Genomic DNA, 13,319 nt, shown 5'->3' on the forward strand with positions numbered 1-13,319 from the left:
AGACCACTTTCAAGATGTAGAAATACGAGAAGCAGATAATGCTAAAGGGGACACACCAGGCGGCAACGAAGAATGCAAACATGAAAATCCGTGGCCCCAATCCCTTGTCCAGGTAATCGAAACTGCAGGTGGTTAGAAAACCTTCGGGTACATAAACGGAGAGGCCAATATCCAGCGCCGGCACAATGGAGAAGGCAAAACTGTAGATCCAAATCATTGTGATCAGGTACGCGGATCGCACTTTGGCTGTCTTGCGTAGCGGATCGAGCGGATGTACGACCACATTGTAGCGATCGAGTGCTATGGCAGTTAGGGTTCCTATCGATGCGGTGCCACTAAGGCCGCCGACAAAGCCGTAAATGCGGCAACCTGCAGGCGAAGGGGGGAAAGAGAAAATTAAGCATTAGGAAAATGTGGCGAATAAAAGTGGTGGCCAGTTATAGTAGGCTTGATTTTTTTTTATATACATATGGACACATAGTACGTAGGCCTTCACAACCTCAGAAGTGGTTAGGTACTTTCTTTTCATACAAACTAAGAAATTCAAATATTTCTGTTTTACTTACCAGCATCACCCAGCGCCGGGCCCTGTTTGAAGTTATTGTAAATGGCAATGGGACATTTCATCAACATGAGCAGATCGCTCACAGCCAAATTGATAACCAATGTATTTGCCGGTGTGCGTAATGACTTACAGCTGAAGAAATAGAAAAAGCGATTCAAATTTTAATAAATATTTTGTGTAATTTAGTAAAGCAAGAGACATGCCCTTCTTAAGAAGACTTCATAACTTTACTTATAAACATACATACATACATATGTACGTTAATATGTAAGTAACGAGGTCATCATTAATGCGTTATTTGTAAACAACTATACGTAAGTACTTTGGAAACTTTTTTGTTACACAAAATTTTGTATGAATTTATGAAGCTACTATGGTATAGATTTGAAATTTCAGGGTAAGCAACATTTCACACGGCATTTTAAGCTTAAACTCAAAATAATAAAGAAACTTTCGTTACTTATTTAAGTGCAGGTGTATAATACATACATATATGTATCTAGATGTATTATGAAATAAGTTAATAGTAAAAAAATCTTTTTAAAACAAGCCTTCTAAATATGAAGCAAATCGGACCAGGTTCCCCAAATATCTCGACTCCTACGCCACCTACCGGCAAGTTTTTTTGTAGAGTGATTTTTTGTGGATTTATTCCCTTTCATGTAGGTAATATACATTTCAAATATGAATCAATTTGGACTATAAATGGGGGGTTTCAAATATCTCGACACCCGCGCTACCTAGTGATTAATTCATTTTTAATATTGCATTGTCGTTGGGTTCTGAGCTAATCAAGTCTCTAGCTTATCGGCAAGTTGTTTAAAAATGTATTGTAAAATTTGACCCCAACAAACATACACATCTACTTAGTTATATTTCTGCAGATTTCTTTTTTTAATCTAATTGGGAATTACTTACACCTTCCTCAAAAAATATTAATTGCTTTAACGTACTGAATTAGTCTCCCTCATTTGAGCTTAAGTGTTAGCGAGTTCAGAGTGGGTACTTGTATAATTGTAATTCCACGGGCGGGAAAAGGCTTTAACTTGTCTCCGCTGGACTTCAGGCCAATTAACCTGGCCTGTTTATAAGGAATTGGATTTCTAGAGAGCGATGGATCAGAGGAATCTACTTTGCGGAAGATTTTTAAAGTTTTTAAGTATGTAGTCTTATAGGAATGAAAAGTTTGTAGTTGGCGTCTTCCTTGATATCGAAGCGGCGCTGATTAATCTCGGAGACAATAACAATGAAGCTACGCTTATCTCCCGCATCCTCGACGACAGAACTATTGTAGCGTAATCGGTCAACGCTTGTGTCCAACTTAGAGTGAGCAGAAGTACCTCGCAGGGAGGTTTTTCCCATCCTTTCTTTGGATCGTCGTAACATTCTGTGTTCTAGCGAAGTTGGAAAGAATACGATGTTGGGATATTAAAATTTTTGAACATTGTGCATGATCTAATGCAGGGGTACCTAAATTTGGTTATGCTCGTTAGGGAGCTTTTTAACTATGCCTTCTGACCAGGCCAAGTACTTGGACCCAATAAAAGGCAAGAAGTTATGTTGGAACCGAATATTGAGGGCCGCTTAAAAAAGGCAGCAATGGCTCTACACTGCTGTAAAGAGGTAATAGGGTAGAGATGGGGCATCTCACCGAAGGTTTTTATTGGCTATACGAAACCATAATCGAGTTGTAAAGCAATTGAAAGACAGCAAGCAAGATAGTTTGAAAGATTTTGTTTATTCTGTCACGAAACTCTAAAAAAAAGCTCTCTTGCCAACTTTTATGGTAAAAAGCTGTTTTGACAGAAAGCCCTCGTGTACCATTTTGCTCGCGCTGCTCCAACAGTCACAATGGCCGAGTGGGCAAAGCACGAGAGATCCGTCTACGAGTACTGAAGATGCGGAAGTTTTTTTCTTTAAATTTTTAAAATTTTATAGTTTGAAAAAGAAAAATATACATATTTTTTAATTTGAATTATTATTTTTTAAACCTATTCTATTTTCTTGTTTTTATTTGTTTGTTCTATTTGTAATTTATTTTAGGTTTTTATTTTTTTATTTACTTAAATTTTTAGAAACACATTTTTTCTCGTTTTATTTAATTAAATTATTTTCCCTTTTTATTTTAATTTCTAGATTTTATTGTAAAAAAATATATATATTTTAATTTAATTGCATTTAATTTTTTGGTACTTATTTTATTTTATTTTATTTTTATCTTTTTTTAATATATTTTTTCGATTTAATTGCCTTTTAATTTTTAGATTATATTATATTAATTTGTAGGAACCAATTTTATTCTCCTTTGTTAATATTTTTCTTTTTAATTTTATTTTTAGATTTTATTGTTTTAAACAGAAATTTTTTGTTTTTGGGAAGACTGTGGTGAGTTTAAAGATAGTTGCCAACATTGGCCTGTAAATCTTTTCACAAAAAATTTTTCAAATGACATACATACAGTTTGACAATTCAATGTTACGTGGGAATTCAGTATAAAAATTTATTTTTAATTTCTGGTTAAATTTCTACATACATAGCCTTGCCTTGTGTAAAATCTTGCAATGTCTCGCACCTACTTATTTATATTATCATTCTCAGAAATTCTTATGTGGGAATGAGTATCGCATGGACAACAGAGAAACTCACGTAAGAGAAATGACCCTTGTTGCTTGTTACTACTTATTATGTAGCGTACTATATTATTAAATCTTTCGAAACAAGTTTCACACTTTCTTTGTTCTAAAACTTATTTGTCGCGGGTACATACATCAAGTGGCTTAAGTTTTTAATTTCTATTTTTCATAAATTTTTTTTTTCTAAGAATTGCATTGAAAGGAACTACTACATTGACGGTGACGGAAGCCCTAAACATGTGAACCGACATAAATAAGAACGTAATAAACAGCACTAATTACATGATGCACATACATACATACTAAATATATATATAACTATTTATTTATAATTGTATGTATGTGTGTGTGCGCATGTACAGTATAAGTGTCATGGCCATCTTGTGGGAAGAGACAGAAAACGCCAAGCGTAGGACTATTTGAAGTTCTATGAAGGATATTAAACCTCAGCATTTTTGAAATATTTATGTATTTATATAGATCCATGTGTCTCGTTGTATATTCTTGCAAATGTGGCAAACTCAACAAATGTACCAGGGTCAACAGACTCCCCTCCCCCCCTCCCCTCCACTTTGTTTCCGCAACTGCAATTGCTTAGTCAGTACTTTATGCAGTCTACTCAGAAGACAGTTGTCAGGTGTATTTAGTACCATTCACCTGTATGCCTCATTGCACCGCACATCCTTCATCAAGTAATCTCCCACTCAAGTATTTAGTCACTGTTTGCTCAATCGGGCGTGTCGTCGTGTGCATTTTATTCATAAGTGGCTGATTTAATAAGGCCGTTAAGTAGGTTATTCACTTAAGAAAAATAATGGGATGGGTTAGATGCAAACCACTTTGTTGACGCCTTATATCGAACTGTCAGATTTCTGCAAGGCAGACGAAAATTTCTCGACTTAATGTCGGTCAGTGGCATACTCGTATAATGTGTTGTACATTTTCGTTTTTTTTTCTATGTTTGTGAAATTACGGCAATGGTCTAGTGGGTTCATTCCTAGTCTCAAGGCGTTTAAATCAATAAGACAGTGCAACGTAAGGGATAAGAGAGGTTGCGTAGGACGAATATGAGAAAAGTGTGGTCTCTCTCGAACTGTTAGAAGACCAGATATACCTAACCTCTGAATTAAAACACCTTGTTTTACACTTGTTTTATGAATCCAACCAAGCAGCTGTCTATCAGGAGAGATACCATGACTGAGGTAATTGAGCTGTATGTTGTCTTCTGCCATCTCGGAAAATGGTGCTAGCGTGAGCAGAGAATAAAAAGTCCGTCTCCTTTTAATAGAAGGAACAACCGGTCTTCTAATGATTTGAACCATTTCGCGGTCTGGAAAGAAGTTTTCCTCAGAAATTTCTAGCCTGAGATCTGTACTCTGAAAATGTCAGCTAATAATAAATAGTAATAATAATAGTAATATTCAGAACTTCCCTACGGTTAGGTTAAAGTGGTTGCCCTAAGCGAGGGCACACTTGGCCGAAAACTTGAGCGCTGAGACTTTGTGAGCCCTTGACCGGCTGCAGTTCAGTTGCGGTTAGAAAATCTGTGCCTTTGCTAACACAGGTATCTCCACTCTCTCTTTTATCAGTGGGACCGACTCGAGAGTAGCTACTATCAGGGCTGCCAACTTGGTTCAAACGGTGCCATTTTTGGCCCTATTTCACTTCAATTGGCAGTTAATTTTTCAATTTGGCACAAAGTGAAATAACCTAAGCTCCTACTAGGCTAGAGCGCCATCTGAACGATTTCATCACCCTGATTGCCACTTGACCATCAGAATAGATGTTAACATCCATTTCGGACTTCGACTGCTTCCTCAAAGGCGACCGCTACTGGGAAAAACTACAGTTATATGAAACCACAAAATTTGAGATTAATAGAGAGTTCCTTACAAAATACACCTCCACCAACCAATCCGCCTGGCTTCGCCCCATCCGTGTAAAAATTCACCATGTCTCGCTTTCGGCTTCATACATACTTCATCCCTAGGAGGATGTGAGTATAGAAAGTGCTAATTGTGTGAAACTAACCACGCAGCGACCCATACTAACAGGGATAAAGACGAAACTTCCGAGAATACTGAAATCTCCAGGCCGCTCGCATGCTGCAACAGTATCGCCCACAATGTTTGCCAAATGAAACCTAACGTGATACTGTATTTTTTATAGATTTTTCCTTTGATTTTTTTTTTTTTTTATATAATTAATAATAGCAAATTTACTCGAGGATTCTACTTTATCTCTCACGCGAAAGAAATTTATTGAATTTCAACAGAGTTGAATCACCGCTCTGTGCACTCAAGTAAGTATGTAGTAGTATATCAATTAATATTATGTTCTAGGTGTGCACTTACCGTAAAAACATAAATATGACAAGCGAATTGCCAAGACAGCCGACGCTCGATATGATGATATAGATTATGGCCATAATGTAGTAAGTGCGCGTACTTGGCGGTTCGAATTGCAACCAAAATGGATTTATTCTTGCTATATATGAAACGTCATAGTCGCCATGGTAACGCCTCAGTGCTGGATATGTGCTACTGCAATTGCAAAATAAATGAAATTTATATGTAGATACATTTATATGTAGGGTAGGTAGGTAGCTATGTTGTCGAATAAAAGGTACAATGTAGACGCAAAAATATTAGTTACTTCAAGCAGTGAATTTAAGAGCTTCAAACAGCTGTCGAGGTAGAAAAAAGCCAAAAGACACACACAGAGAAGCGCTTGTTGCAAAACTACTTTGAAATGTTGAAAGAAAGGGGAGTAAACCAGTAAAAACAAAAAAAAAAACAAAAAAAAAAAATGAAAAATAAAATATTCGTCAGTGCTTGCAACTTTTGTCTTAAATATTCATCTGCATTCGCCTGAAAAGTCGTTGGAAAACTTATTTCTCGCATATCTGGCCATACAAATTGGTTGGCTCGCTAGCTATTCGTCAGTGAATTTTTTACTTTATATTATTTTCTAAGGAAATATGTCACGTTTACTTAATTCACGCTTCGAGGAGTTGCTTTTTTCATTCAAAATATGTATGATCCAAAGAAGCTATGGCTCGTGCGCTGACAGGCGATATGTGTATATCTACTGATACACCTGTTTTCCTTTTTGTATTTTTGTACGTCCATGTTTTATTATTTTCCAAAATCGTTGTGAATTCATTAGGATGACCTACCGTCAATAAAAAAAGCGTTTCCGTTTCTTAATCAAAAACGAAAAAATAAATATAATTTAAAATGTTCCTAAAACTTTCATCAAATTGAAAAAATATATATTTAAACAAAAAAAAAAATTGTTTATAAAGTAAATTTAAGAAATAAAAAGGTACACTTTTCCTTTTAAACCAGAAAACCTAAAAAATTAAAAATATTAAATAAGTTTCTAAAAATTTAGTGTTATTAAAACAAAAAAATATTTTCTTTCTTAAATAATAAAATCTAAAAATAAAAAAAAAAAACAAGTAAGAAAGTCTAAGTTCGGGCGGAGCCGAACATTAAATACCCGGCGCAAGTATTACATATATGCCTTTTCACCTTACCGAAAGCTACCGCTACATGGTAAGCCGGGGTGTATCAATTTTGAGTAAATTAGCGTCCTTAAATTTCGAAATATTGAAGTTTCATGCATTTCTAAAATTTACCGTTATATGAAAAGCGGCCATAATTTTAGTCCGAATTCAATAATTTTCAACGTTTTGCTTCTATGTGGCAAGTACAATAACAACACCGAGTTTGGTACAAATTGGTAGAACGGTTACCGAGATATATATATGTGATCATATGTGGGCGGTGCCACGCCCATTTTCCAAAATTTTATCATAAACGTATTTCTTGGTAAAGAATTGTTGCAAGCGTCAATTGCGAAGAAATTAGCTTTAATATTTACTGATTTCGTATTTCTCGAAATTACCCTTATATGGAATGTGGGCGTGGTTATTGTCCGAATTTAAAAATGTTCGGCCATTTGGTCTGGTGTACCAAGGCCAACAATTGTGCTAAGTTTGGAAGAAATCGGTGCAGCGGTTGCCAAGATATACACATGTAACCATAAGTGGGCGTGGCTACGCCCATTTTTCAAAAATTTATAGTATTCTTGTTTTCGTCTTGAAATTATTGTAAATATCAATTTTGAGTGAATAATCTTCAGTAGTTACCAAAATATCGCAGTTTTCGTATTTCTGAAAATTACCGTTATATGGGAGGTAGGCGTGGTTATTGTCCGATTTTGCCCATTTCAATACCATCCGTCCTACGCCGGAAAGAATTACACGTACCAAGTTTCGTTAAGATATCTCAATTTTTACTCGAGTTATCGTGTGCACAGACGGACGGACAGACNCTTGTGCACAAGTGCGAAATGGAAAAACGGTTTATGAAGCGAACTTAGCGCAGTGGATCGACAGTGAGACCACTGGTAAGCTGGTTCGAATCTCAGTGACCTCGATGAAGAAGTCTGATGAGGCGATATGGTAATCTCCGAAATAGCAGCTATAACTTCTGCCATTTATAGAACTAGTGTTATTTTTAATAATTTTTTACAAAAAACGACCTCAAGCTCAATAAAAACTTTTTAATTAAACTCTACAAAAATTAAACGAACTTGAAGAAAATAGTATATGCGGTATTCTTCGTCTGCTGAAGCTCACCTTCTCAAAATTGGTTCAGGTAAAAAAATCCAATATGGCGGACAAAGTTTTCAAAAATTATTAGATTAACCTGAAATTTCCTCAAAATTGTTTCAGATAAAAAAATTGGTAAACATCCTCTAAATACCCGAGTAATAAATTTCAAGTGAATCCAATAATTTTTCGAACTCTTTCCGCCATATTTAATTCTCCTATTTACCAATTTTTTAAGAATATAACAGACTTTTTTTATTCGAACCAATTTTGAAGAGAAGGGAGCTTCCATTTTTCATTAGAGCACCCTCGCAGTTGATTCACGAAATAGCTAAATACTCATCAAATAGATATTACTCCGAAATGAATCAGTGTCAGCAAATGTCATTTGCCTTCGTGCTTAGTGTCGCTATCCAATCGATTTCCAAGCTATCACTCTTCGCTTGTCAATGGAGCTCAAGAGTTTCGCTCCTCTTTCCATCCTCTATCCTCAAGCAATCACATCCGACTCAGTTAACGTTCCACCCATTACTTCAAATGAGCATTTTGGCACTCGCCAAGCACGCAATAATATTAGCCTACACACACACACACACACACACACACACACACACACACACACACACACACACACGCGTATAGTTTGCTTCAAATACTTACCTTAACGTTTCATTTGCTAAATCCATTTCAATTAGATCGACTTTGTCCGTCGATGATTGATTCATTGTTGGCCAGCTAACGCCGTCAAGTGTCCAGTTGTTTTCGTCGAAGCTGGCAGTCCAGATGCTCTCTGTCGTGCTGGTGGGCGGTGGTACTAAATTGGTGGTGGGTATATTGGCCATTGCCATTGTTGCCGACGTGGAGGCGAGTGTCGTTGCAACGGATATAATGGCTCGACCAGTTTGACTGCCAAAGTTATTGGTGTTGTTGCTTGCCGTACTACCATTAATTGCCGGTATGTTGAACATTTTCAAGGTGTTGTTGTTATTGCTGCTGCTTAAGCTGCTACGATTAGCACGCTTGCTGCTGTTATGGCTCCTACAATGACGGGCACCACCTCTGGTAGCCGTATGCACTTGCGGCCACGTGACCACCATTTCCGAAGTGTTGCTTATGCTATGTTGCACCAACAGCAATACGTCTATACCAATTTTGTTGTTCCTTACGCTAATGACAATGAAAAAAAAGTGAATGGCGTAGCAGCTGGTGATGTCTTCGGCGACGGCTGTTTGTCGTCGAAATAGTGATGGGTTTTCCTGCTTTTGTTGTTGCAGCTGCTGTTGTTGTGATGCGTAAGTCGTGGTGAGTTTTTCAATCGTTTTCTTTGTAAGTGTGTCGTCACTCTTTCGTGGTTGTTCCTCTGCTTGTTCCCCTTTTAGTATACAAACAACAACTATGGCTTGCGGTAATGAGTGTACCTGTGAGCTCCTTGCTCCTTTCGTTTGCTTTGTGGTCGTCAATGACCGGCGGCTGCTGCTGTTGCTGGTGCTGATGCTGCTGCGGCTTAAGATGCAATCGCCAACTGCTTCGACTACGCTGCTTTTGCGGCTGCCCATTTCAAGTTCAATTTAATATTTATTGTTTTAAGCACTCGTCGTTACTTTTTCCACGGGGGAGGTTGGTTTCGGGGTACTTTAGTGTTTTCCCATTCATGTCAGAGCAATTATTTTCTTACTACTTTCACATGCTGTGCTGCATGAAGAAGCCATTTGCATTTGAAGGAAATGTTTTATTAAATACATAAAGCAAAAATGGCAAGAAATTTGATTTCTTTTGCTGCTCTTCCCTCTTAAAAAAATTGCGTTGGTGGTCTCTTTTTCAATATGTCTATGTAATCGCATTGAGTGCGGCTGTGTGACAGCGTGTAACAGCGTCTATACCAATACTTTTAGATATACATATGTCTCTCGAACTTGTGTCCTTATTGGCAAATTTTAAAAAAAATTTTTTTTTTAATATTACACGCCCTCCACTTCATCACGCCAAGCAGCAATCACTTTCATTGGCGGGCACTGCTGAAAGAATGAAAAAAAAAAATAAATAAATCTTTAAAAAGCTCAATTAAAATTGTATCAAAGTATGCAGCACAAGTGAGTAGTCTAGTTAGTAGTCATTCTATAGTCATTAAAAGTCAAACTTTGTGTACTTAATTAGTGAAATATATTTTACTAAGTAAGTACCTATATAATTATTTGTAAGTGGTATTCATCAACGAGTCATGGTGTGTGTAGTGACTTATTTTTATTTGAAATTTATAAACATTAACTATATGTATTGCTTTGAAGCTTTGAATACCATCGATGGTTTCCATCGGAGCATTTTTTATGCTTCGCTCAATTCAATTGCGACACTTCCGAAACTGAACGATGAGTGCAGAAAAAAAGAAGCATACTTTATAACTTTCAATTACCGCACAACTTTTACTATAAGTTTGGCGTTTTTTTTTGCTCACCGATTGAATGCCGACAAAGCACTCATAAAAGGATATCCGCTCTAAATGGGCTGCCATTAAAATATTCAATATGCAATGAATGGGGGTTTTCATGCGCGCAAATATACACATAACATACGTTTATACATACATACAAATGTGCAAATTTATGTTCAAACGTACAAAATAAAAACTAACATACATACATACATGCATACTTCCTTTGCAGCGAAAACGGATATGGTTTCCAGGCGCCCTTTTCAGAACTGTATGGCACCAGAGCAACGATAATTGAAAGCAGGGCTTCGGAGCCGAGCGGAGCAAGGAGCTAAGAGCTAAAATAATTCATTTGCTCCTTAAAGAAAATTTTTCTGTTGAAACATTTACTTCAATTTTTGTTATTTTTGCCACTGAAACGTGTAAAATTCTAAATTAATGTTCCAACACTTTCGATGNTTTAAATAGTAACCACCTGTTAGCTCGCATTGGAGTTACGGTATGGTGGGTCGCGGGAGGTGAATGGTTTGAAGGCAACGAAAGGGCTGACTTTCTCGTAAAACTTAGCGCGCTCGCATGACCCCTAGCCTTTCCGTGGTATATCTGAAGGATACACTGGATACACACATTACTATTAAGTTTCTCATGTCTCTTATTCTTGTCTACTATATGTCTACTCCTTACTACTTACTTTACTAGGTATGAGACATGGATTAGACAAGGAGTACAGACATGAGCCACTTAATTGCGCTAAGGGTTTTTTTGAATTTTGAGTTTTGTCGTTATTATATCTCCGAGATAGGATTTGGGGCACCTTCCAAAATTTTTTCTCTTGCCGAAAGAAGTGCTGGTACCAAACTCTACCTTTCTTAGCATAAATTTAGGAGATATTCATGAAATGTTTATATTTTACTCAAAAAGTTTTTTGTGCATATATTAATCAAAAAAATGGCTAAGAAACCTGAGAATATTTCAATTTTAAATTTCCTAAAAAAAATATTGGAAGCTTTAGTTGTCATGGCAACTGTAGCTTTTTATAAAAATCACCAATATTTTAGTCAGAGTTAAAGCAATCCAGTAGAGGATTTCAGGGTCATTGAAAATTGAAAGTTGGTATAGATATTACAAATATCAAAGGAAAAATACTAAGGGGTGCCCCGTTTCCTGTGACGAAATTTTTTCCCCCATACAAAACATGGACCACTCTAATGTGCTGTAAGCTTGTTCCGCAACTTGAATGAGTAATTTTTTTAACTACTAGCATTACTTACACATACATAGATATCTATTTTTACACTGAAAATTATTTAAATATTTTCATTGGATGTTTGGCCTCAAGCAATTTGCGAATCGACTGCTTAATGTTGCATCACCTAAAAAAAAAAAAAAAACTTAGACAAAAAACACAAAAATGCATAAATGGTTGCAGCGCACAAACATATTGACATACATGTGTATGTGTGTAGATTTAAGCAAGTTTTGGCATCTATGTGCATGTGCATGTATGTATGTATGTATGTATGCATGTGCTTGCACAGAGATATATATGCACATATTGAATCAGCCAGATTGTATCCCTCAGCAAAACACGTTTTTGCACAAAATCTGATGGCAAAGAGACGAGTGCGGTTTGCTAAGTGGCCGGCAAAGCTCAGCAAATATCTATAAAAAAAATGAAAATAAAAATAAAAATATATATACATATATAGCAGTTTTCGTTTAACAAGCAATTTTCGATGTAAGCATGTGGGTTTTTAGTTTCCAACCAAAAAATAATAATTATAAAATACCATAACATCAAATTTACAATAAAACCACATTAATAGCGCAATTTAGTTTTTTGGGCACATATCACTTTTAAAGGAACAAGTTTGTATTATACTAACACGTAGATATCTAAATTGGTATAAACGTGTATTTGTGCAAAAATATTATGTAATTACACCCCTTTTTACGCGAACTTTAACACAGAGTCAGCCGGCTGCAAACTTTTACCACCGTTACAGGGCGACATGTAAAAGTTGACAAAAAGTTTGAGGAGCGCAACAAATACTACATAAAATCAGCGGGCATTGGAAATTTTGCTTGCTTGCTAAACTGACAGGCGGCGCTAATGAATGAAGTGAGTGTAATCCGCACAAAAATGTTTTTAAATTTATAAAGTATAGTGGCATTTAACTTTGCCGTCAACTCGTTAACGACCTTTGCAAAGTGAGCAATTTTCCAGGGAATTGTCAAAAGTAATTAGCGCAAGCTCAACTAAATAGCTCTAAGGTGATAAATAATCATGGAAAACAGCCCAGAAAATAATAAAATGCATTCATTGGAGATTTTCAATTAAAAATTTCACAATGTATTTTTTTTTTGTTTTAGGGCTAACAAATAAGAGAATTCATCATAAATTTATTACTAATAGTTGCAATGAAAATGCAAAATTTTTTCGAGATATTCAAACGTCATTAGTGAAACATCAAAGTGGCCGTGGCTACTATCATACACGCATATGTATGTATGTATGTCCCCTTGTGGTCAGCTGATTAAGTCAAGTGACATTTTGACTAGTTTTGGCAATTTTTATTTTTTTTATTTAATGTTATATTTTTTTTTATAAAAGTCCAGCACATTACCTAACCAGCCCCATATAAATCCACATTTCAAACTTCGTACAAAATTTATGAAAATTCAACAAACATTTGCACTCGAAAATTTTAAACTTTTAATTCAGAATTTCTAGAAACATTTTGGGTATGCAATTTTATAGCTTATTAAATTTTAGTAGGTTGAAGTGCAAATTTCAAGACGCTAGAAAATCGCGTTGATTTTTAATCTTTTTCTTTTTGGTGGACGGTGTTTCGCATTTTCTTCCATATAAAATATGCTCGACAATTTTGTGTGTATGGGAGAAAGTGTCTAGCACCATCAACAAAAAAAAAATGATTGCAAATCAACGTGATTTTCTAGCGTCTCTTCCCGTTACCGTTTCATANCGTGTGTATGGGAGAAAGTGCCTAGCACCATCAGCTAAAAAATTATAGAAAATCAACGTGATTTTCTACGGTCTCTTCCCGATAC

The 13,319-nt window shown here is 36.0% G+C and overlaps 1 protein-coding gene across 1 annotated transcript; it reads right to left on the minus strand.

Annotated features, from left to right (window-relative positions):
* Window positions 1-26: 26 nt before the first annotated feature.
* On the minus strand, window positions 27-9,182 carry LOC108372012 (opsin, ultraviolet-sensitive-like; the record flags this gene model as incomplete). The annotated part of the gene is made up of 4 exons (XM_017627644.1): window positions 8,480-9,182; window positions 5,553-5,741; window positions 567-697; window positions 27-369 (listed from the first exon to the last, which is right to left on the minus strand). Coding segments are annotated over exons 1-4 (1,100 nt in total), but the record flags the coding sequence as incomplete, so codon positions are not given.
* Between the last annotated feature and the right edge of the window lie 4,137 nt (window positions 9,183-13,319).

The sequence above is a fragment of the Rhagoletis zephyria genome, unplaced genomic scaffold, assembly GCF_001687245.7.
Source record: "Rhagoletis zephyria isolate East Lansing unplaced genomic scaffold, Rhagoletis_zephyria_1.1 Rzeph_scaffold_05367, whole genome shotgun sequence".
Taxonomy (NCBI): Eukaryota; Metazoa; Arthropoda; class Insecta; order Diptera; family Tephritidae; genus Rhagoletis; species Rhagoletis zephyria.